At 43.6% G+C, this 21,908-nt stretch overlaps 1 protein-coding gene across 1 annotated transcript in view; it reads right to left on the minus strand.

The window, feature by feature from the left end:
- Window positions 1-21,505, minus strand: part of STK3 (serine/threonine kinase 3) — a 205,341-nt gene extending 183,836 nt beyond the window's left edge. The window contains exons 1-2 of the mRNA XM_083186984.1: window positions 21,311-21,505; window positions 5,887-5,967 (exon numbers count right to left, since the gene is read on the minus strand). Of these exons, the coding sequence (XP_083043110.1) occupies window positions 5,887-5,967; window positions 21,311-21,333 (104 nt within the window). The 5' untranslated portion in view covers window positions 21,334-21,505. The remainder of the gene's footprint in view (window positions 1-5,886; window positions 5,968-21,310) is intronic.
- Between the last annotated feature and the right edge of the window lie 403 nt (window positions 21,506-21,908).

Below are 21,908 nucleotides of genomic sequence, written 5' to 3' on the forward strand. Positions count from 1 at the left end.
CCATACACACTCACACGTAGCCTAACAGTATCCATACACATAGTCTAACACCATCCACACACACACACACATGTAGCCTACCCTATCTACACACACGCCCATCCGCACACTCCATACATACACACACACACCTGCAGCCTAACCCTATCCATACACACACATAGCCTAAACTTATCCATTCATACACCCATAGCCTAACCCTGTACATACACACACACACTCGCAGCCTAACCCTATCCATACATTTGTAATTTGATCTATGCCCCAAGCAAGGGGCGTGGTCTCATTAAAATGGGCATGGCCTCACCAGAGAAGACTACCTTACACTCCAGTTTTTGGCCCTGCATCAACAGATCTTTGCCACCACAGGAAGAACATTTTTTCACCATATGAAGCCCCATACAGTAATGTCCCCTGCACCATATGCCCCACACTGCAATGCCCGTGATACATTATGCCCTACAGTATAGCTTCTACACACTGGGTGTCATGCTCATTACCAGGGGTTTCATGAGATGGGTGTCTTCATTGCCAGGGCTTTCATGCTCTGGGATGGGTGTCATACTCATTGCCAGGGGTTTGTAATGCTTGTAGCCAGTGGTAATGCTCATTGCCAAGGGTGTGTATTTTTAAACATTTTTAAAAATCCAATATTTATTCTTACAGTGAAAATTTCTGAATTAAAAAAAATAAATTGAAAAAAAGCTATGAAATTCCAAAGACAAAAAACCTTACGGTTTCACATGTCCCATTAAGGCTTCTTACACATGATCTGGCATTTCTGAAACCTGTTGTAACTCTTCCACTCAAACGCCAAAAAGCAATGAAATTCCGATCATTAAGGCTGACGCCTTAATGGACGTGTTCCTTGTGCAATACAGATATGGTACACCATCACAGCCTGTGGGTAAGTGCAGATTCAGCACTCTCACAGAGTGAGATTGCTGTCACTCACACAATGGTGGAGCTGCTAATTCACAGATTTGTGTGCTCATTGGAATACACACATGCAGTCTATGCAACTGAAGGTCTGAGCAGTTATGTGGCGCACTCATCCGAATAAGTACCCGCAATCATCTAACACTGTCTATCCCACTGAGTTATTAGAACTATACCACTGGGGTCTAACATCTCACAATCACTACCTACTATCCATTTCATTTAGTATTCACATGCAGATACCACAAACATCTTGCATAATTGCAAAAACTATAATACTCCAACTACTATGTATCTACACTTTCTTCTCCTACAGTATATGCCTCCATGTAGCACTGTCTTCCCCAATCCTTACTGCTGTGTGTTCTCCTATCTATGCTAGTCTGTAATCCCTCATCCACGCCAATGTGTATTCCCCACCTGTGCTGCACTGTCTTTCCACATCAATGCCACTCTGTTTCCTTCTATCTGCGCCACTGGCTTCCCCTCTATTAGTGATACTGTGTCCCCCCTCCATCCAGGCTGCTCTGTCCCCTCATCCATGCCACAGTTTCCTTCCATCTGTACTGCTGTCTCCTCTCTCCATCTGTGCTCCTGTTTTCCCTTCATTATCTTTGCTCTGCCACCCATCCACACTCCTCTGTCTACCCACCATCCCGGCTATGGTCTTTTTTCCTATCTGGGCCACCTTTAATTGTTCCACTGTTTCGCACCTAATCGCATCACTCTGTCTTATCTCCCCCAATCTGTGCCACTGTTTTCCACCCATCTGCTTTGTTATTCCCCCATCAGTGCTGCTTAGCCTTCCCATTATCTACGAATTTCTATTCCTCCCCATCCACATGACACTGTCTCCTCCCCCAATCAACACCACTTTTACCCCATCCGCTCAGCTCTCTTTTGCTCAGACATTCAGTTGCATAGACTGCATGTGTGTATTCCAATGAGCACACAAATCTGTGAATTAGCAGCTCCACCATTGTGTGAGTGACAGCAATCTCACTCTGTGAGAGTGCTGAATCTGCACTTACCCACAGGCTGTGATGGTGTACCATATCTGTATTGCACAAGGAACACGTCCATTAAGGCGTCAGCCTTAATGATCGGAATTTCATTGCTTTTTGGCGTTTGAGTGGAAGAGTTACAACAGGTTTCAGAAATGCCAGATCATGTGTAAGAAGCCTTAATGGGACATGTGAAACCGTAAGGTTTTTTGTCTTTGGAATATATATATATATATATATAGAAGCAGCATTCCTAATGAGAAAACCCCAACAAAATGGCCGCCGGCATTCACTTCTGAGGACACATACACAAGAGCCGTGTGAAAGAACCTCAGACAGTCCGATGGCTTTCCGGCGCATGCGCACACGGCGGATAAGGTCACAGCTCCGTCTGATCAGGAAACTAGCCGGGCATGCGCACTAGCGCTTTACGGACGCCGGAAACGTGGCGGAAGTGCCGCGTTTCCATACATTCTGTTTTAGATGAACATTCCAGCCACTAAAAAATGTTTTAAACATAGCGTTCTGCAAAGATGTCTTTCATTCTATCCCTGAACATGTGTCCAGACCTCTTTCTTAGTAAAGTCACGAATTTAGCCTAAGTAATTGATTAATGAACAGGAAATGATGTCATAGCTCATACTCACAGGCACATAGGTATAAATACAGGTTTGGGCTCATTCATCTCCCACCCCTTGAAGAAGTCACACCAGACGAAACGCGTTGGGCTACCTACCTCCTATCACCTCAAAAAGTTAAGAACTTTTTATCAACACCTCTCTTTATACGTAACCCCTTTTTTTTTTTTTTTTATATATACAAAAAATTTATTTATATATATATATTTTTTTTAAATTATTTTTTCTATCCTCCTTTTTATATATATAAAACTCTTTTATATATATCCCCACCCCATCTCGTACCCAAACACAGTATTTTACACCTATATACCTTTAAAGCCAGTTTTTATTGTGCAATATATGTCCATTGGTGTACAAATGTGTTTTTATCTTTATATTTTATTGTCATCTCATTAAATTTTTTTACCGTTATATTCACAATAATTAGTCGCCGATATCTTTTTCCATTGCTACCTATAAACCTGTGAGTAAACATACCATTACTCTTACTGAAAGACAGGCTGACACCCTCCATATTTTAAGGGAATATTATTGTTTTTAAAAAAAGAAAAAACCCTATCTAGCACAAGTGGCGCCCCCTATCCAGAACTAACATATATATATATATATATATATTTTATACACACACACACACACAGCAAGCGATGCCGGACCAAAGCCAGGAAGATAATGAAGGACCCCAGCCATCCCAACAATGGACTCTTCTTTCTGTTGCGGTCATTAAAACGCTACCGCTCATTGAAGGCAAACACAGAGCGAATGAGAAGGAGCTTCTTCCCACAGGCCATTAGAGCCCTCAACCAGACCTCCTAGTACCGGGACTTTCTATACCAGGGATGGCCAAACCTGTCCTCAAGATCTACCAACGGTGCATGTTTTCCAGGCAACCTGTGGATCTATAGTTTGAAAATGTGTCAGTTAGTAATTACTACAGCTGTGCACCAACTAGGTAACCTGGAAAACATGGACCGTTGGTAGATCTCGAGGACCGGTTTGGCCACCCCTGTTCTAGACCTACCCGACACACTCTCTCTACACTCTTCCTCAGCCGATCTACTTATCCTAATGTAGGACAGTTGTATAATAAGCATTTCACTACATACTGTACTATGTATGATTTTGTATGTGACAAATAAAATTTTATTTGATATGCAAAAAAATTACTGGAGTTGTGCTGCCGATCAGCGAAATGGGGAATAAAAAGTGGCACACCATTGGCTATTTACCAGTGTATGAGTATGCCAACCTGACGCTTATTTTTGTTAAAGTAATAGCAGGCATAAGAAAAGTATTTACATTTTTTTTCAATAGTTTGAAACATTAAGCGTAAAGAATACTCAACTGCTTAATACTTCAGTTAAAGCAGTATTATACGTATATATTAACCTTCCAGTAGTGGGTTTACACACACTGTACACACCTAGGAAATCACATTAGGCAGAAAAATAACATTTATAAATGGCAACCTTCTCCTTTGTCCAAAGCACGGGAACTCTGAGCACTGAGAAAGTGTTGTGTGTCCCCCCCCCCCCCCCCTGCCAAGGTATTTATTATATACAGATTGATGATCAAGAGAAAACTAAGACTGAACACTTTCTACTGCATAGATAAGGGAGAGACGGCTACTGTACTGCAACAGGAAGCTACACACAGTGGCCGGCTGCTCAGTGGGAGAGGGTCACTTCCGCTGCTGGGAATAAGAAAGCCAGAAGAACACACTGTATCAGGAACCACAAGCCACTGCTGAAAGCAGAAGGAAGCTGCCTACAGTGCAGGCTCTAGTACACAATGCAGTGGCAGCATATGTTGCCTAAAGTGTTACAGTCTCTATAGGAGTGCAGAATATAGAAATAGTCCCACCATGACCTGCAGGCTCAGGCATTAATGTTACATTACAGAGGTCTGCTATCATGCTCTCATAGAACGAATGATGATCATCGTGGGAAGAGCACTCCAGGTTTGTGATGATACACCGATTTGTATCATTACACTTATGGGCCATGCGCGTGGGGCGATGACAGACCCATTTCTAAGCGATCTGTCTAGAATGCTTAGAAATGAAGCATGCTTCGCTCCGTGTGTATGGCGACAGCGATGCAGAGTCCCACGAATCACTGTCGCCTGAATGGATTTATACTGCATGCAATATAAATATAGTCATTGTCAGTGTTCTCTCAATTGGGACCACTGGCAGTGACATACCATGAGATATCTGACAGGTGGGGACTGGGCTATTCACAATAATCATGTAAAGACGACCTATCCCTGGGACCTCCAGCATCACTATATTGATTTACTACATAGCGACTTGTGCACTAATCAGCAATAGTAACAGATGACAGGGATCCTCTAATCCTGTTCACCACCAACACCCCCCCCCCCCCTTTGTCCCTTACAGTTTTTTTCCTGTGGTTGTGGTTATCCATTGTAATTTTATTATATTATTCTACATATAGCTGAGTAGACACTACGCAATATTTGCAAACGTTACGCACGATAACAATAACAATCGCATCCCGCCAGGGGCCGGCAGTTGGGAGTCACTCGTGAATAGACGCTGTCATGCCCTCACAGCAGCAAACCCGGGGGCTAGGCCTCACGGGAGCATTGAGTAAAGGCCACACACCCCACATTTTCAGGAACGCACAAGCGACCCTCCTCCTCCCACCTCAAACCACTGAGAATATACTGTAGCTTTTCTATTCATGCCAAAAAAAGTTTATGTTATTTATATTCAAAATTAAAACCTAGGCCCAAATCTCTTCTTCATATAAAAAAAATATATATAACTATTGTAATAAAATAAGCTTTTTATATGGTTTTCAATAAAGTCTATAAAACATCTCACCTCGCTAATACAATAAATTGGACAGGGACACTCAAGAAACATTATTAAGAATAAAAAGACTTAAAAAAAAAAAAAAAAACACAGCTAAGGGAAATGAATTGTTCCAACGGAAACCCCCATCTATTGTGTATAATAAAATCCAAATCATCGTATTAACTTTTACAGAAACCGCAGCTCGTTGGTATTGAAGGACAACAAAAGTGGAATGGAAACCCTGAGTGTTTTTATGGAGGGATTTTGGCATTGATCATTTTTAATATTTCTTAATATTAGAGTGTTCCTGTACGTAAATAGAAGTGAGGTCCCCCAGAACATTTCAATGTATGCATTATAAAAAGGTCTAATAAAACGTTATACAGCCACGCTTTAAAAAAGCAAAAAAACTTAACAGACCCCATTTTATTCCTGAATCCCAGCACAAGTGATAAAAAAGAATATTACATTTTACACTTACCCTTCGCCAAGCTTTTCTAAAACATCAAAGACTTCTTCTGGCTGTTTCGTCAAGCTGTCTTCACTCAGCTTTTTAAGTTTGCTGATGAAAAAAAGAAAAGAAAAAAAACAGACATGAGATCAACACATCGCATGACCCATGAAACCACGGGATAAATGCATATAGGAAAGAAGCAGGAGAGAGGATGCTCACAGCCCTGAGGATTTAATGCATTGGTATCTGCTACACTCCTAAGGCAGGCAAGCCAATTTTACAGAGGAGACTATCTCATACCACTTTCACATCGCCGACACGTTTTAAAAACCGGTATTTAAAACGGTAATTAAAACGGGTCAGAGCCTTAACATTGCCACAGATTACCGTTTTAAATACCGGTTTATACCCCTTTCACATCGCACTTTTAAAACGGTAAATTGCCATTTTTTTTTTCCTTTTTAAAACGTTTAAGCCTGCACTGTGAATGCATAGCATTGTACACATTTACATTGCACAAAAAACGGCAAGGAACCGTGTAGGACTCTGCTTTTTACACGGTTCGAAATGCCAGTTAACTTTAAACGGTAAATCGGCTGTGGTGCATTCACAGTGCAGGCTTAAACGTTTTAAAAAGGGAAAAAAACGGCAATTTACCGTTTTAAAAGTGCGATGTGAAAGGGGTATCAAGAAATTGAATTGCTCCACAACGGCACAAATTGGACGATCCGGAAAAACACAAAAAGACAGTATCTCAAGCGCTGTCTTGAACCTCTCATAGGGAAATCCTGAAATGTTGGTCCTACTGTAACAGTGCGTGCAGCCCAGCATCATTGTACATTGAACTGGATTTCCCAGTATGCGGGTGAATGGATAAAAAGGTCATATCCTTCAGTTTGGAAGCTGCGCATACAGGAAAAAGAGTGTACTAGTTCATATTTGATCATTGTCGTATTACTTCCTCTGTACAGTTTTTGCTTGGAAATGGGTCACAACTAATAGCCGATGTGTTCCTCTACATAGGTTTTAACGAGACAAAGGACAAGCAACAGGCACTCATGAATACATAAGTGTTCCTGGTAAAAATGAATATAAGGGCAGCAGCAACAGGTGCCCAATCTCTGCAATTTAAGGAGAAGCTAGTGGGTTTCCCAAAATTAAACTGAAGGAAATGAAATGAACCCTTTGGGCAGTATTCAATGACTAAATTTGGCTTGTGCAGCGAATCCTCTTTAGGATTCGCTGCACTGTCGCCGTGTTCCGGAGGGCTGGAGCCTTCGCTGCCAGCCCTCCCTGTCCCAGTATTCAATGCCGCAGGGGCTCGCTGCCCCTGACGCCGAATCTTAACCCCTGCGAGCCAGGGGCAGGCAGGGAGATGGAAGTCTCCCTGCCTGCCCCAGAATGTATGTGTGGGGGGGGCTCCCCGGGACCCAGGCAGCACAAGCTGCCCCCCGGGAGAGCCAGCAGGGGACCGGGTAGGGAGCCGCTAGCACTGCTCCAGATTGTGCATATGTAATGATTGGGAGCAGTGAATATATGAATATGTAATGAGCGGCTCACGGCCCCTGATGGCTGTTCTATATTTAATTTTTTTATTTTTTTTTGTTTAAATAAATAGAATTTGTGGGGGCCGGCACTCATTTTCCAATAAAAGTATAAATAAATAAAAATACAGCCAAGTCAATTAATTGAAGTTTAGTTAAATATTGCACCACAAAAAAAAAAAAAAATTTAAATAATGTTGCTGTGAGTGGCGCTGGCATTTTTAAAGGATATTTTGAGGATCTCACAGCAACGTTGGCACTCAAAAAAGGGTTAACAACTGGCACTAAGAATATAGTGCCAGTAGTTAATATATGTGGTCAAAAAACAGCTTACCCAAACTTAAAATCTGGGCTGCAACTGGCAAATAAAGAGATGACCCATTAAAAATATGCTAATAATCAAAATTATTATTATGGGCATCTTATTACAAATCACTATTTGCATGTATAAAGTAATAAATTGTTTTCATAATTGTTAAGAATGAAATGATTAAATATACAAGTAACTTAAAATTATAAAAACAAAAATAAAAAACACACTATCACAAACTAAAAAAAATCAGGCCTAAAAGAGAAATGAAAACCTCAATCAGAGCTGCATTGTTTTTTGCACCTGGTCCCTTGCTCAGACACTGGCTGAGGAATGCTTGGCTCCGATTTATGGAGATAAGGGACTACATTTACATAGCGGAAGCGTCACAACAATGATTTAAACTTCACAGCGTCGAATAGGTGCTCCAGCAATGATACAAGCTTATAAGTAGGTATTGATCTATACCCAGATAAATTATATACCCAAGTGTTAGAGGATACATCTAGGTTTCAATGGAGAACTATTAATCAAGACCTATATAGCACCTGCGCATTATATAGTGCCTTTATATTACATATTTCTGTACATTGATCATTCCCTCCCCAGTTGAGCTGACATTTGATATTCCCTACAACATTATCATGCACCATAATATTAATATTAGTAGAAGCAAAGTGAGTCTATATTCAAAGCAGAGGAATTCAAATGTTCCTCCCAGCGGCCACCACTAGAAGCCACCAAAACAGACTTTTTTGCTTTGCGGAGACTACTTTAGATGGGATTAGTAGCTAAACCCTGTCTATTTGGGTATTTAAAAAGTGATAGGCACCTGACCTGATAAATGGATCATATAACATTTCAATAACATCTGTCATCGCTGCGGGGAAAACCCCTCAGTGCATGCACACTGAGCGGCTTTCCCCCTGCCCGGCGCAGTCAGCGGAGGAGGATGGCTTGCATACGGCAGAGCTATGCAAAGCCATCCTCAAAGCCGCTCATCTGCTGGTAATATCAGCAGATGAGCGCTTTTCCCAGCGATGATGCAGGAGCGTGCAGCAGCGCTCATCGCTGGGGCATACACACTGGGCGGCTTTGAGCTGAAAGCCGCTCAAATTTGCTGTTTTGAGCGGCTTTCAGCTTAAAGTCGCCCAGTGTGTATAGGTCTTTACTCTCCCCCAAATAGAACTCTCACTGCAAATGTTACATCGACCCAACCTGCAGTGCACATGGTTTTGTCCATTAAAGAAGGAGTTTGCTTTTGCAAACCAACCAGAATCGCCGCCCCTTGGCAGCTTGATACAACAGATTTTTATATCCAGTGAATATAACATATCTACAACAGAATGCTCCAGGTTAGTAAATATTGCATTACATTGTGTAAAAGCTAAAAGGCTGATGAAAAGGGATATACACTATTAGAAGATATGCTTTATATTTCGGGTTTCTGGTTGTACCCAGCTGCTGTGTGCAGTAGCTCTACGTAGAAGTCAAAATAATCCACCCCAATAAATCCTCTAAAACTGCACCTGTCTCACAGCTACCAACAGGAACTCTGGGCTCAATCCTCCCTATTGTTCTTTTGGTATTTGGTAAACTGAGCTGAGGGTAAGACTGCAAGTGGGAATTACACAGAGCGTTCAGCAACGGGATATACTGCATTTCATACAGCAATTTCATTGTAACATTTTAAGCACTTCCACAAAAAAAAAAATCTATGCACTAAAATTCTTCCTATGAAATTGTTGTCTTAACCTCTAACTTGTATTCATAACATCTGCAATGCCGAAAGCATAGAATGGGACAATGAAAAACAAAATATATGTAATGCAGGAACGGGAGGCACAGGAGCGAAAATACAGTGCACACAAAGCTAGCAAGTGGCTTCCAACTACACTATATCGGTGTTGGTACTTTATCAATATTTAATTGAACTGGTCTTCGGAGTCATTATCTATTCCGTAAATGGGAAATGCCCACATTAATTAGTCATACTTATAAATAATGCACAGTTTATTATACAGACATTTATTAGGTAAGCAAAAGAGCTACTGATGCAAAATTGACAAGGAGATTGTGCTATTGCACCTTACCATAAGTGCAGCCCCAAACTATGAGCTTCAGAGAGAACTAACCTCTCACAAGCATTTGGCTGTCCGTAGCCTGCAACTGCCTGGACAGCACGAGCCCTCATTAGCAGGACTGCAGGATATTAATGCAATGATGGCTCAGATAACTGTATCTGCCTTTTTATACAGGGTGTGGAGCATTAGGTCAAAAAGGTTCTAAGGGGGGTATTTAATCTTGGCTGCAATTTCAGACAGGGGAATTAGCTGTCGATGCTTATTTAATGCTGCAGTTTCCGACAGCATTGAAGGGGGATTCCGACATCACAGATCTGACTTTAAAACAAGTCGGATCTGTTTTGTCGGAAATGGCCGCAGATTGTCGAACTCTCAGACGTTTGATTTTTTTTTTTTTTACAAACGGAGGCCATTTTTACCGAGACACCCACTGTCCGACACTCCATTGAATTATGACTGTTGAGTTCCTGTTGAGAGGGACGAAAATGGCGGGATGTTCCGACAGTCGTAATCCCAGATTGAATACCGCCCAAGTCAGCAGTTGATAGGTCGACCACTACTGTTCGACAGGCAGGTCAACATATCGGAATTATTTTTTTTTTTTTTAAAGTCGACATGCATTATGTCGACATGGTCAAAATGTCAACAAGCAAGAGTTCTTCTGGGTTTTGCACTAGGATTACGCCCATTAAACGTGGTCATACTCTGCTATTCCCATTACATATTCCATTACATATTCTGTAATAATGACAATTACACCTTATGGCACACACTGTAAAGCTTTTAACAAATTAAACCACACACCATAATACCCATTACACATGATGGCACACACCGAAAGTTCTCAGCGCCATGTCAATACGGTGGGGACAGTGTAAGGGCGCACAGTGGCACACACAAAAGGGCAGGGTGCATTTTGAGGTATTAAAAACGGGTCGGGTGCGGCACCCTGCAAAAAGAAGCTCATGCCCCTTTCCCACTGCAGGCTTTACACGGTAAAATGCCGTTTTTTTAGCCTTTTTAAACGGCTAGAGCTGCAGTGGGAAAGCTCCAGGTTGCTTTACCCGGGTAACAAATACCGGTATTTGTTAACCGGGTAAAAAGCAGTGTTTTACCCGTGTAAGAGCCGTTTTTTTGGCAATGGGAAAGGGTTTTAAACGGTATTTAGAAATAATAATAAAGGTTAAGAACATGATTGGTGCATGTGATGTTTTTAATGACAGGCAAGGTTTACTAGAGAGTTTAAACGTTTTGCTTTGTGGTTTACACGGGTAAGTGTGAATGGGACATTTACTGCTTTTAAACGGTAATTTACTGTTTAAAAGCTGCAGTGGGAAAGGGTCTTTGTGGCTCTTACCAGGGTAAAGACCTATTTAAAAAAAAACGGGTCTTTACCCGGGTAGGCAGTGGGAAAGCAGCATTAGAGGGAACACTATATTATACCCCTTTCACACTGCACTTTTAAAACGGTATATTGCCGGGTTTTTTTTTTTTTTTCATTTTAAAACGTTTAAGGCTGCAATGTGAAGGTGCCAGAGTTGATTTACCGGTTAAAGTTAACCGGTATTTCAACACGTTTAAAAAGCAGAGTCCTACACGTTTCAAAGCCGTTTTTTAGGCAGTGTAAATGGCTCTATTTCTATGGCTTGAAACGTGTCCCTTGGGGGTTAAACGGGTTGAATGTGTGAATGGTATTAAATGCTTTTTAAAACGGTGTTCACCTGCAATGTGAAAGGTCTTAAGGTTCAGACCCATTTTAAAGTCCCATTTAAGAATACCGTGTCATTACCCATTTCTGCAATGTGAAAGCAGTATTATACTGCTTTCACATTGCAGAAACGGGTATTGACCCTGTATTCTTAAATGGGACTTTAAAATGGGTCTGAGCCTTGAGACCTTTCACATTGCAGGGGAAAACTGTTTTAAAAATCATTTACTACCATTCAAAATTCAACCCGTTTAACCCCCAAGGGACACGTTTCAAGCCATAGAAATAGAGCCATTCACACTGCCTACAAAACGGCTTTAAAACGTGTAGGACTCTGCTTTTTAACCGTGTTGAAATACCGGTTATCTTTAACCGGTAAATCAACTTTGGCACTTTCACATTGCAGCCTTAAACTTTTAAAATGGGAAAAAAACGGCAATATACCGTTTTAAAAGTGCAATGTGAAAGGGGTATTAGTAAGTCCACATTCAATCACTAAATGGGAAATCCTTCTTACAGTTAGCAATTGGAAGCCACACAACACAAGAAACAAAGACAAAAAATTGGATTAAAACAAAAAAGGCACAATGGAGAGTTCTGGATGTACAGTCAAAAAGGAAGAAAAATTAAGGTAACCAGGGCCAGAATCAAGGCACCAAGGAAACACCAAAAGAAAAAGGAAGAACAAAAAAAAAAAAAAAAACACACCACAAAAAGCAAAACTAAGGGAGAAAAGAGGAGAAATAGAGAAAACAAATGATACGTTATACAATAAATGCATAGCAATATGAAAATTAACAATAAAAATACTTCAAAAAAACTTTTCCTATTGCTAGTAAATTATTATTGTTTTATTATCCAGTATAGACTCATAATATACTGTATATGCAGGTTTAATCTAGTTTGCCCCTTATAGAGGATTCAGACAGGTTCAGTATGATTTTCAGGCGGGGGGGGGGGGGAGCATAACGAGGCACCTTGCAGGCTCGCTCAGTTCGCTACAAGCTTTTATTCCACATCTATAGTGCAACATGGTTTTGCCCATTTCAGAAAGATTTTGCTTATGCAATCAACTCTGAATCAGCCCATTGTTCTGACCATCTTGTAGATGCTATACATGGAACTTGGTGTTATAATCAGACTGTACAGACAACTGCACATCTTACATTGTTTGTATGCTGGATAGGATAAATGCAAGAAAACATGTATGGTGCATTTAATAAGCAACGACATGTCAGTATATGCACTAAGGGGGTTATTCAGAGCAGAACTGCGCACGCAAACAATGACAAAAAGCAGCAATTAATTAACCGGGCATTTTCTGGAAAAAACACAGGAGTGCCCAGGCATTTTCAGGCAAGGCCTGTGACCTCAGTTCCGGCCTTGATCAGCCTGATTCTGTTGCACAGCTGTGGAAGGGGCAGCGCTAAGTACACTTGCACAGACTGGAAAAACCATGCAATGATGAGTGAGTTGCGAAGGGATTTACAGCTGGACAGTAATCAGCAATTTTCTCATGTCATTCACAGACCTCTGCTAATTCTCACAGCAGCAACCAGGTGAGAATCAGGCCCTAAACGTGTGTGACCAAATCAAAGATTTAACTTGTTGCCTGCATCCAATAAACTGCTAACCTGCCCAATCATTTCCCACTAGGCCAGGCATGTCCAGCTGTTGTGAAACTACACATCCCAGCATGCCTTGCCACAGTTTTAGTGTTAGTGAATTCTAAAACTATGGCAAGGCATGCTGGGATGCGTAGTTGGAGGGCCACAGTTTGGACATGCCAGCACTAGGCTAAGTCACCAAACTAATGTAAAAGTATCACAGGCTGTCTCCCATATCCGAAATATGCTTGGGACCAGAAATATTTTTTATTTTAGATTTGTTCTTACTTTGGAACATTGCATACCATAATGATATATCTTGTGTATGGAACCAAGTCTAAACACTGAATGCATTTATGTTTAATATACACATAGGGTACAATTCTATTGTTTTGTGGGCGCCCATTGGAGCAACTGAGTTGTGTCGCTAACCACCCCCTCCTTGTGTGAGCGAGTGCTTGCTCATTAGTATCAGATTTATCGGTACCGCTTAGATCAGAAGTTTGGATGCCCAAAGTGCCGACTTATCGCACATTTCACCTCGCACCCAGGAGACTTTGGGCATTCTGGCATGACTGGAGCAACAACTGAATTGCTCTGTCGGGTGCTATCTTGTGGCAGCCACAGAGAACAATTGAATTCTCCCCATCGCCTAAAGGTCATTTATACAATATTAGCTTAAAATAACAGAACATCAAAATAGTAATGTATGCAGCTGTGCATCTCCAAATGGAGCAACACTTAAGATGTTTCGTCGGGTACCATGCAGCGGCCACCAACACACACACAATGCTTGAACAGCCCCATAGAGGTGAGGAGCAGTGTTCACTCTGTATTTGATAGGATTTGTAATAATTTTGTGAAATGAAAAAGTATTTAAACACTGGGCCTTTAAAAAAGCAAGAGTGAAAATTTGAGTTGGCTTGGGAGCGGGACTTGGGTGTGAGCCTGGAGGACGAGGACTGGTCAGATTTGAGGCAGCATGTGAGTAAGACCTCAATTAATACAAACATCAGAGAGACCTCCTTCAAAGTTTACTCCCGTTGGTATATGACTCCGGACAGGATATCTAGGGTTTTCCCAGGCTCCTCTGATATCTGCTGGAGACAATGCGGCCACAATGGCACCTTTTACCATATCTGGTGGGAGTGTCCGGTAATTTCTAAATTTTGGGATGAGGTCATACAGGTGGCCTCGAATATAACTGGCCAATCTATTCCTAAAACCCCTTTAAATGCCCTTCTGTGTAAACCCTTTGACTCTCTATGTAAAGCCCAGAACTCACTTTGCTTCCAATTATTTAATGCAGCGAAACTTCTTATAGCGACATGTTGGAAGCAACTAGAGGCCCCATCTTTAAATGCATTGAACAATAAGATGTGGTATCTAGCATCTATGGAGTATATTACAGCCCTTCTAAATAACAAGGTTAAAACATTTCACCTCGTATGGGATTCCTGGTACAATTTGCATCAAAGGCAAATACCGGGTAGGGAATGAGCTGGCCTCACCCCGAACCCGTTTAAATGTGTACAGTGTCTGCCTCTCCCTTTTCCCTTTATTTTTTAGTTATTTATTTTCCTCTTTCTATCTTTCTTTTTCTTACACACATCTATTTCTCTTTCTCTCTTTATTATTTCTACTAAAAAAAAATTGAAAACTAATGGCCACATTTGACAGGTTGTTATATGCAGACCAGTTATTAGCTTATATGTTTAGCTTCTTTATTAACAGTATTGTTTTGACATGGATGTTGTAATTTTTGGCTATTCTAATAAAAATATATGTTAAAAAAAAAAAAGCAATAGTGTCACTATATCAGTCGTGCCCCCAAAAAAACATAGAATTTCGGATATGGGAGATGCAACCTGTATCACAATTCATTCAAAATGACAATAGAACTCTGTGTTGATAAATTGATTATACAGACAATAAGAGTACACCTCATCCATGTCCTTTCTAAGGGATTAGATCTGAAAGCAGACTTAAGGCCCCCATGCATAGAGGCGATTTGGTCCGATTTCAGCCGATTGCGACCAATAAGCCTGTTAAATCGGACCAAACTGCCTCTTCCTGACATGCCGTCGGGTCCGATGCGCGGTCCCAGCAGGCCGTCCGACCACCAGTTCCTCCAGGCGATGAGGCAGGCAGGAAGCATGGATGCATGCGATCTATCAATCACAATGGATCGCATGAGTACCTGCCACCGGGAAGGTCCCGGCGGCTCGCACTCTGTCGGGTGTCCGTACACTGCTGCGAGACGTCGCAGGCAGTGTATGGGCACCTTAAAAAGGTACCACACATTAAGATTTTTATTTTATGGCCGTTTCTGAATGATCGGAACGACCAATCATTTAAAAACTTACCGTGTGCGGGGGTATGGTCATGATCCAATGCGGGTGCTTCAGGTCGTTCTTCGAGCCTGCTGATCCCTTCTGTAGACGGAAAGATGAACGACCCGTCGTGCATGATTGCTCACATCGTTCCACGTGTATGCATGATGAAAGATGTGGCAATGATGTGGTACATGGTTTGCCGGGTTACATGGGTCATTCAAGGAACCCATCAAACCCTTTCTGATCCTTTATTACATTTTTCTGTGTGTAGGCATGATCAGGGGTATTCTGTACTTCAATGGGAAATTGGATTGCACACAATATCTATCCTTGTGTGGGCACCTTAATGAGACCCGGGACCCGTTCACTGCAATGGAAAAGCCAGCGCTGGGAGATGCTCTCATCTCCCAGCAGCGGTTCAGGCCCCGCCCCCAGTGACTTTGACCGTTCAGCATTATGCCGGGTCGGGATGCCGATCTAAAAGTGGTCACAAGTTGGGTCGCACCCAGCTTGGAGCAGAGTCTAAAATCACGGGTGCAACCCAGCTTGCTGGTAATAAAGTGGTATTATTTGACACTGTACGATAACAGGAGATACAATAATTGGTCGGTCTGTCTGTCTGTCTGTCTGATAAGAAGTTTGATCTGACAATGGGTCTTATTCATGGATTTACATACATCCGTCCGGCTTATTATATATGAGGACTCCCCCTGTGTGTTATATTTACAGGGTATGGATCTATAATACCGCTTTTCCATTGCAATCCCAGGTCGGACCCAGGACTGGCACTTTCACATTAAACCCAGCCGCCCATTCTAAACAGTACAACATGGGTCGAATTGCCAGGTTGGACGACCTGGATTATCAGGTTTGGTGATTTCGCACTGCAACTCGACCCGTATAGAGCAGGCTGCAACCTGGCAATGATCTAGGTTTTAACTACTGTGTAAAAAGGGGTATAAGAAAGGGACTGGTATTCATAATGGTTCCATCAATTAATTCAATATTAAGTGACCTCTAGGATGGACCGGTGTGATTTAAGGTCATACACGAGTAATTGGATCGTACCATCATTCTATACCGGCAGGAATACAAGATACCGCAATCTAGAGTTCACTATTACATCAGAAAGACCGACCAATTTCCCTTCAACTCCCCGGCAGTCCGTGGTTTTTGGACACACAATGTACTCACAATCTGTCATACAATCCATCTGCTGCATGATTGAAGCTTCACTATACCGGCTGGCCTACTAGGATCACAAGGATAGAAGTACCAAAAATACTCTTTTTTTATTATTATTATTTTAATTTACAGGTTACCAGCAACTACCAATCTGCTGACATCTGCTGTGTTAGGCCATTATTAAATAGCCCGAATGCAGCAATCCTCTGAAAACTGTTTTCAGAGTAGTAACAGAACTGTGCAAAAGGACGTCCACCGCTCTCTTCAGCCGCTCACCCGTCTGCCGCTTGGAAACTTCTGCGACTCCCGGCATCTTCACTGCCACGGGCTGCCCGGAAGCTGCACCTCTCTTCTCTGCTAGTCAGGGAGGGACTGTCACATGACTCTGGTTGTATGATCCATCTAAAGACAAATTGCATGTGCTTAAAAGCACATGCAGTCTGCTCCCAATCCCAACTGATCTGACGTGCAGCATGTCAGATCAGAAGAGCAATCCTCCAATCTCCCGGGCCCGGGAGATTGTGCGATTGTATGATTGTGTACACACGTTGTGCACACAATCCATTGAGATTGTATGATTGGGTGCAATGTCTTTCTGATGTATGGCCACCTTTAGATACCCCGTTCAGGCGCCAATTTATACACCCCTTCTTCCATAACACCTCAAAGAATCACAGACAATATATATTTGCAGTTATTTACTTCTCAAGTGCTTATTGAGATTCATATTGTAAAGGTGCCCATACACGCACCGATCCCAGCGTGCGTTCTGGGCTAAAATAGCATTGCATCGGATCGCATTGCATGCCTTGTACATGCAATGCGATGAAAAGCAAGTACAAAAAGTATGTGCAACACATACTTTTTGTACTGTGCGATGAGATGCCGCGGGAGCGTACACCTCAAAGCACAGATCGCACGGCCGGGATCTGTGAGTGTATGGTCACCTTAAGATGTAGAATATGTAATTATTATTAGTACTTGCTCTCACTGAAGCTTACACATTAAATCCAGCTTTCCCTACACGACACCAACACCTTACTGGTATGGGTCTCTAGACTGTGCAAGGAAACATGAGCACCTGAAGTCCACCAAAGTTAAGGAAATATAAAAACGCTACACACTACAGGATTTTACTTGGAATCGTACCCATGACCCTATATGTGTGCGGCAGTAGTGCAAACATGTAAACCATTCACTTCCTTTATTTGTTGAGGCAAGTATGGTTCCATACCGGGCGGGACGCAAGGTAAGTATGGTAGCATAGAGGGGGCAGGTGTAACAGGACACAAGGTAAGTATGGGGGCATAGAGGGCACGTGTGACGGGAACGCAGGGTAAGTATGTTAGCATAAAAGGCACGGTGTGAGGGGACGAAGGCTAAGTACAGTATGGTGGCATACAGGCCATGTAGAATGGCATGCAGGGTAAGTATGGTGACATACAGGGCAGATGTGATGGGACACAGGGTAAGTATGGTGGTAAACATGGCAAGGTGTGACAGGACACAGGGTAATCTGATCTGTTGTAGTTTTTGAGTCTATACTCTGTGGCGCTGAATTTAAGTGTCTGCAGCACTAGTCACTTGTAGTTACTTCCCTAGTAACTGGACAATATGTAGTAATAGAAATAGTAAGTGACTTTGTGCACTGGCACCTTCCCTGTGAATGGGTGACCGTATTGAAAAAGTGAATGATTCATAGGTAATAAATATTACAGTACTTCCCTTATTATATCTATCTTCACCTCACAATGAGACTCTCCAACAATATATAAGAGATGGGGACATGAGGAAGATGGAGAAACAAATAGTGTAATATTGCCAGGGATAACAATTTATTAATACAATAAAATATTTTCACACACAATCATAAAATTGGGCCGGTTTTGGTCTCCTTAATTATATGGGTGGGGGTTTACCAGATTATGGTGATTTAGTGTTCCCGCTAGGCTGTTTTAGCGGGGCGCTGCGCCCTGCCCGATTTCTAAAGGGCAAAATGCACCCTGCCCCTCCAGCAGCGCCCCGCTAAAAGAGCCTGCTGCCTGACTAATGTTGTGCCCGGGGAAGCTCCAGGCACCGCAAACTCGGCGGCGCTAGGCTTCCCCGGCAGCTCACGGACTTCGGCGGGGCCAGGTCCGCCCCCTTGTACGATGGAGGAAGCCCGGGCAGGCACGCTTTGGTGACGCGGCGGCCCGGGTACGCCTCCTTTGATGACGCGGCGGCCCGGGCACGCCTCCTTTGGTGACTCGGCGACACGGGCACGCCTCCTTTGGTGACGCGGCGGCCCGAGCACGCCTCCTGTGGTGACGCGGCGGCCCGAGCACGCCTACAACAATGACGTCGGCGGGCCCGGTCCGCCCCCATCCCATACAGCGGCACCCTGCCCCAAAAAATTCCTAGGGGGAACACTAGTGATTTGAACGCCTGTAGGAAAGTTCTTTCAATCCTGTCTCACAAATCTCCAGCTCTGGATTCCTCCTTCCCATACACAACACTCCAGCCTCCTGCAACGCGTATCGGGAGCGTATCGGAAGCTACTTGTCCCTTCGTCCTGACAAAGGGACAAGTAGCTCCCGATACGCGTTGCAGGAGGCTGGAGTGTTGTGTATGGGAAGGAGGAATCCAGAGCTTGAGATTTGTGAGACACCTGGGACCCAGGTTTATCCGGAGAACCAAGGGCCCTCTAAGGATTGATAGAACTTTCCTACAGGCGTTCAAATCACCATAATCTGGTAAACCCCCACCCATATAATTAAGGAGACCAAAACCGGTCCAATTTTATGATTGTGCGTGAAAATATTTTATTGTATTTGGAGTGTTTTTGTATTAATAAATTGTTATCCCTGGCAATATTACACTATTTGTTTCTCCATCTTCCTCATGTCCCCATCTCTTATATATTGTTGGAGAGCCTCATTGTGAGGTGAAGATAGACATAATAAGGGAAGTACTGTAATATTTATTACCTACGAATCATTCACTTTTTCAATACGGTCACCCATTCACAGGGAAGGTGCCAGTGCACAAAGTCACTTACTATTTCTATTAGGACACAGGGTAAGTATGGTGGCATAAATGGCAAGGTGTGACAGGACACAGGGTAAGTATGGTGGCATACATGGCAAGGTGTGACAGGATGCATGGTGATTATGATGGCATACATGGCAAGGTGTGACAGGACACAGGGTAAGTATGGTGGCATACATGGCAAGGTGTGACAGGATGCATGGTGATTATGATGGCATACATGGCAAGGTGTGACAGGACACAGGGTAATTATGGTGGTATACAATGCAAGGTGTGACAGGAAGCAGGGTAAGTGGTGGTACACAAGACAAGGTGTCACAAGATACAGGGTAAGCATGGTGGCATACATGGCACAGTGTGACACGACACAGGGTAAGTATGGTGGCATACATGGCAAGGTGTGACAGGACGCAGGGCAAGTATGGTGGCATACATGGCAAGATGTGAAAGGACACAAGGTAAGTATGGTGGTAAACAGGACAAGGTGTGACAGGATGCAGGCTAAGCATGGTTTATACCTGGCACAGTGTGAAAGGACACAGGCATACATAGAACGGTATGACAGGAAGAAAGGTAAGCATGGTGGCATAAATTGGAAGGTATAACAGGACACAAGGTAAGCATGGTGGCATGCATGGAAAGGTGTGACAGGACACAGGGCAAGCATGGTGGCAAACATGGCACGGTGTGGCAGGACGCAGGGTAAGCTTGGTGGCATACATGGCACGGTGTGGCAGGACGCAGGGTAAGCTTGGTGGCATACATGGCAAGATATGACAGGACACAGGGTAAGCATGGTGGCATTCATGGAAAAGTGTAACAGGGAAACAAGGACACAGGGCAAGCATGGTGGCATACAGGCATACATGGCACGGTGTGACAGGACGCAGGGTAAGCATGGTGGCATACATGGCACGGTGTGACAGGACGCAGGGTAAGCATGGTGGCATACATGGACCGGTATGACAGGAAGCAGGGTAATCATGGTGGCATACATGGACCGGTATGACAGGAAGAAGGGTAATCATGGTGGCATACATGGACCGGTATGACAGGAAGCAGGGTAATCATGGTGGCATACAGGGCAGGTATGATGGAACGAAGGGCAAGCATGGTGGCATACAGGGCAGGTGTGACGGAATGAAGGGCAAGCATGGTGGCATACAGGGCAGGTGTGACAGGACCCAGGGTAAGCATGGTGGCATAGGGGGCAGGTGTGACGAACGCAGGGTAAGCATGGTGGCATAAAGGGCAAGGTGTGACGGAACGCAGGGTAAGTATGGTGGCATACGGGGCAGGTGTGACGGAACACTGGGTAAGTATGGTGGCATAAAGGGCAAGGTGTGATAGGATAGCTAAGTATGGGGGCATACAGGGCAAGGTATGAAGGGATGCAGGGTAAGAATGGTGGCATAAAGGACAAGGTGTGATGGGATAGGTAAGTATGGTGGCATACAGGGCAGATGTAAGGCTGGCGATTATGTATAGCACATAAGCTATAGGATCTCACTATAGCGAAAGTAACAACATGAATGGGAGCTGCACTCCCTGTATGAGCCCTGACAGGGAACTATGACAGCAGGACTCAGGCCTGGTCCATGCTCTGTCCTCCCCATCCCCCCTGAGAGAATGTGCGTCCCGGACCCTCACCTCTTCGGCGCCGGGTGCTCCATGTCGGCTCCCTCCGCTCCGTCACCCGCCGCGATCACAACAAACAGCCCGTGACAGACAACCCACTAACTCCGGGCAACTTCCATCCTGTCCCTCACACAAATCCCCGCCTCCTGCTCTGCACGTCAACTCAGCCTGTGCCAGGATCAGCGACGCCCCCGGGCTCTCCTCACCCTCCGATTGGCCGCTTAGGCTATCACCTCGTACTCTGATTGGACAGTTTCCCTGTCACGTAGAGTGACGGTTCAGCAAGCAAGTTTCCAATGTGTTATTGCTGCCCAGCCAAAGAGCAGGAAGCCGCCGTGACAAAGCGGAGCATGCTGGGGAGAGGGGCGGGCCCAAAACTCAGAGCCCCACCTCCACACTCAGGTGCCCCCTAGTTGACTCTGTGTGATGGTTGATATGTTGTGGTTCTGCTACCTAGCTCAGCTGACTGGTAGGACAGGCGAGAACTTTTCAAGAGAAACCAACCAGCTTCTAGATTACTTTTTATAGAATGTACCACCTCAGTGTTAAGCTGGGTACACATATGTACAATTTCATTTTTCTTGCGACCGTTCGATCGACCGAATACACG

The sequence above is a fragment of the Crinia signifera genome, chromosome 5, assembly GCF_055691185.1.
Source record: "Crinia signifera chromosome 5, ASM5569118v1, whole genome shotgun sequence".
NCBI lineage: Eukaryota > Metazoa > Chordata > Amphibia > Anura > Myobatrachidae > Crinia > Crinia signifera.